We start from the raw sequence: 3457 nt of genomic DNA, 5'->3' as shown, positions 1-3457 counted from the left end.
CAGAGCTGAATCCACAAAGGCCAGCAAAGAGTATAAGAAAAAAAGACGCTTTTTGGCAAAAGTGTTTTTGCAACCTCAGTTTTTCTTCTGAATCTCCATTTGTTTTTTAAGGGGAGGGAAGAGTTGAGCTTGGATTCCTTCTTGGGGGAGACGCTGAGGCTCCCATTGGTCCCTCCGCTTTCCTGGGCCCTCCCAGGTCTGAAGTTCGAGGGAAACGCCTCCTCCCCCCAATCCAGACCCATCTATTCCGCCTCTGGGGCTGGGAGCCTCCGCGTCTCTCTCCCCTCTCTTGGGGGGCGCTGGTGGGGCGGCATCCATGGGCTCCCCTGGGCTCCCCCTGACGGTGCTGCTGCTGGTGGGGGCGCTCGACCGGATCCCCGGAAGCGAAGGGGGGAAGGAGACCCCCGGTAAGGAGGGGGCTCGGGGGGGGAGGAGGAGGAGGTTGAGAGGGGCCGTCACTGCCTGGGAGGGGAGAGAAAGAAAGGGCTGGGACCCTAGAAGTAGGGAAAGGGGTGCAGGGCAAGAGAGACGGGAGCCTCGATCTCCGCGTGGTCTCCGCCCCCTCCGTCAGGAGGACGGAGAGGGGTCGCGGGAAGGTAACCTAGGTGGGATAAGAGACAGCCGGGTCCCTCTCTGCCCCCCCCCGTGGCTGGGTGGGAGGGGGACCTTGCGCACCCCGAATTAGTGCCTGAGCCCCCAGGTTTCTTGCAACGAAAGAGGAAAGAGTCGGAAAGCGAAAGCGAAAGGGGGAAACTGAGGCACTTTCAGAGCTGAATCCACAAAAGCCACCAAAAAGTTTTTTTTGCAATTTCAGTTTTTCTTCTGACTCTCCATTTTTTTTTCAAGGTGAGGGAAGAGTTGAGCTTCCTTTTCTTCTTGGGGGAGTCTCTGAATTTGGGGAAGAGACGGAGAACCCCCCACCCCACATTCCCCCATTGCTGAATCGGGACCTGGAGGGGAGGAGTGAACTGAGGGAGAAGGATATTGGGGGGGGGTCTGAATTGCTCCCCTAAAATGTCTACCCAGAACTATCACTTTTGTGAGGGGGGCTGGACACCTTCCCTTTGAGATGGCTCTTGGGGGGCTCCAGGGGGACAGGAAAGAGGGCTGAACCCCCAAATCACACAAAGACAGCTAGTAGGAGGGAAGTTGTGGGGGGGAGGAGAAAATTTGGGGGATAACTAGGGGATCTGGGGGTTCCCTTCTCCCCAAGATCCCCAGACCCCCAAGCCACCTAGATCAAAGTTGAGCAGCCCTCCCTCAACAGAGTGGGGGGAGGGAAAGGACCCCCCATTTCCTGCCTACAAAAGGGGTCTTTTCAGCAGCCCCAGGAAGGCTCCCCACCCCTTTGCCCCCCCAATTCAGGGGACCCTGAGGGCCCAGATAAACCCCTGGGGCTCCTCAAGGCCCCTCAGAGAATCAGTGACCAACTTTCAAAATGACCGCAAAGAACATCCGTCCTTCCACCCTCCACCCTTCAGTCAGAACTGAAGAAGCTTCTGGGAGGAGAAGAGAAACGTCTTCAAGGGAAAACCCAGGAAAGTCCAGCTGCCTTTTGGAAAAGCCCCTTTGGGCCAAGGGAGACCAGGGGGAGGGAGGGTCTCTGGAGAGACCCCCCCTGGCTCCCCTCAGCCCTTCCGAAGTCTCCACTGACCCAGCCTGGACTCCTCATGGGGGTCTTAAGAGAGCTTAAAGGGGCATCTAGTCCACCCCTCCAGGGACATAGAGAAAGAGGGACTGTGGTTCAGATTTATGGAAGGGGGCGAAAAAGGAAGTCCACAACCCCACCCCGAACACCCCTCTAAAGATGCAGCCCCCAAGACTGAAAATCTTCCCCTCCCTCGCCTTCTCCGCTTCTATTGGGAGGGATATTGGGGGGGTCTGAGTTGCTCCTCCAAACTCCCCCTTTAGTGAAGGGGGCTGGAGCCCCTCCCTTTGAGGTGGTCTTGGGGGGCTACAGGGGGGTCTATTTGGGAAGGGGACAGGAAAGAGGCCTCGAAAAGCATCCAAAGGCAGCTTGTGGGGCTGAAGATGGGGGGAAGGGGGGAAAAGGGAAGGTGAGGCTTGAAGGGCGGGGAGAGCCCAGGAGCATGGGTGTGGGTATCCTTATTGTGACCCCCTTCCCTTCTGCTCCCAAAAGGAAGAGGGAGAGAGAAGCTTGGATATTATTTTCCCTCCAGCCCAGAGGGGGGGTGTCTCTTCCCTCCCCCCATATTTTCTGACGGTTTGGGGGGGGCAAAGAGGCCCCACCGGGATCCAGCGTTCCCTGCAGACAGACGGAGGCCTGGACCGGCTGAACTTCTGCCTGCCTTTTTCCACCCTCGGGAGAAGGAGGGGGGTCCCTCAGGAAACTCCTCCCCTCCCTCATTTTCCTCCCCCCCCTTCAGACCCCCAACAAGGGGGAATCCCGCTGGGACCGACGGTTCCCCATCCCTCCTCCAGGGGGCGCCTTCCGGCAGCCCCTCGCAGCAGGTCTCCCATCACTCCGCCTTCCCGTCGCTCCGCCCCTCCTCTAGTAGCCGCTGGGAACCATGGGCCCTGGAGTCCCTCCTGAGGGCTTTCTTCTTTCTGCTCCAACCCCCCCCCCCGCAGCCCATTTCCTGCTCCAGGGGAAGGGCGAGTGCCATTTCTTCAACGGGACGCAGCGGGTGAGGTTCCTGTGGAGGGACTTCTATGACCGGCAGGAGATCAGGTACTTCGACAGCGACCTCGGGAAATTCGTGGCCGTCACTCCGTTGGTGCAGCCCTCTGTGGACAAGTGGAACAGCGATAAGGCCCTCCTGCAGTACGAGAAGGCCCAAGTGGATGCCTTCTGCCGATACAACTACGAGGGTCTCCAGAGAAATTCCGTGGTTGGCCGGAGAGGTGAGTGGGGGAGGGGGAGTTCCATGGGGGGAGGGAAATGCAGGGACCCCCCTTTTCATTTCATTTCTCAGGACTCTCCCGGACAAAGATTTGCCCCTTATTTATTCTCGGCTCTCCGATCTATGAAATTTATTTATTGGTATTTATTGGTATTTATTGCTATTTATTGATACTCCTAATCCCTTCACCTTCCTCAAAGTGGGGATCGGAATGGCATAGGATATAACATCACCCCTAAATAAAAAATGTATAATAAATAAGGTGAAAAATTAAATTACCGTTAAAAAGTTTGAAATTGTACAAGGATGGCAATGAAACATGCAAAAGGGAAGAAATAGATTCCTCTCCTTCCCATCAATCCCACAATCTTCCTTCTCTTCCCAAGGTCCAAAGTTTCCCCTGCCCAGAAAAACTTCTTTCCAGAACATTATACCAAATATTATATTTTTTCTGGTGGGGGGAGGAGGAATCCAGCCAGGTCTCTCTCTTGCCCAGTATATAGATATATTTCAATATAATCTATACACTATATAATATTTTAATATAATATTTTATATTAATAAATCAATAATATATTGATTTACTTATCAAC

At 54.8% G+C, this 3457-nt stretch overlaps 1 protein-coding gene across 1 annotated transcript; it reads left to right on the top strand.

Annotated features, from left to right (window-relative positions):
* Positions 1–2592: 2592 nt before the first annotated feature.
* LOC107301799 (HLA class II histocompatibility antigen, DRB1-15 beta chain-like) lies at positions 2593–2865 on the top strand (the record flags this gene model as incomplete). Its single annotated transcript, XM_015830979.1, has 1 exon — positions 2593–2865. A coding segment is annotated over one exon (273 nt), but the record flags the coding sequence as incomplete, so codon positions are not given.
* Between the last annotated feature and the right edge of the window lie 592 nt (positions 2866–3457).

This window comes from Protobothrops mucrosquamatus, unplaced genomic scaffold (assembly GCF_001527695.2).
Source record: "Protobothrops mucrosquamatus isolate PMUCROS unplaced genomic scaffold, P.Mucros_1.0 scaffold16993, whole genome shotgun sequence".
Lineage (NCBI taxonomy): Eukaryota > Metazoa > Chordata > Lepidosauria > Squamata > Viperidae > Protobothrops > Protobothrops mucrosquamatus.
Note: the sequence above shows the minus strand (reverse complement) of the source record. Positions and strands in the feature narration are given on the sequence as shown.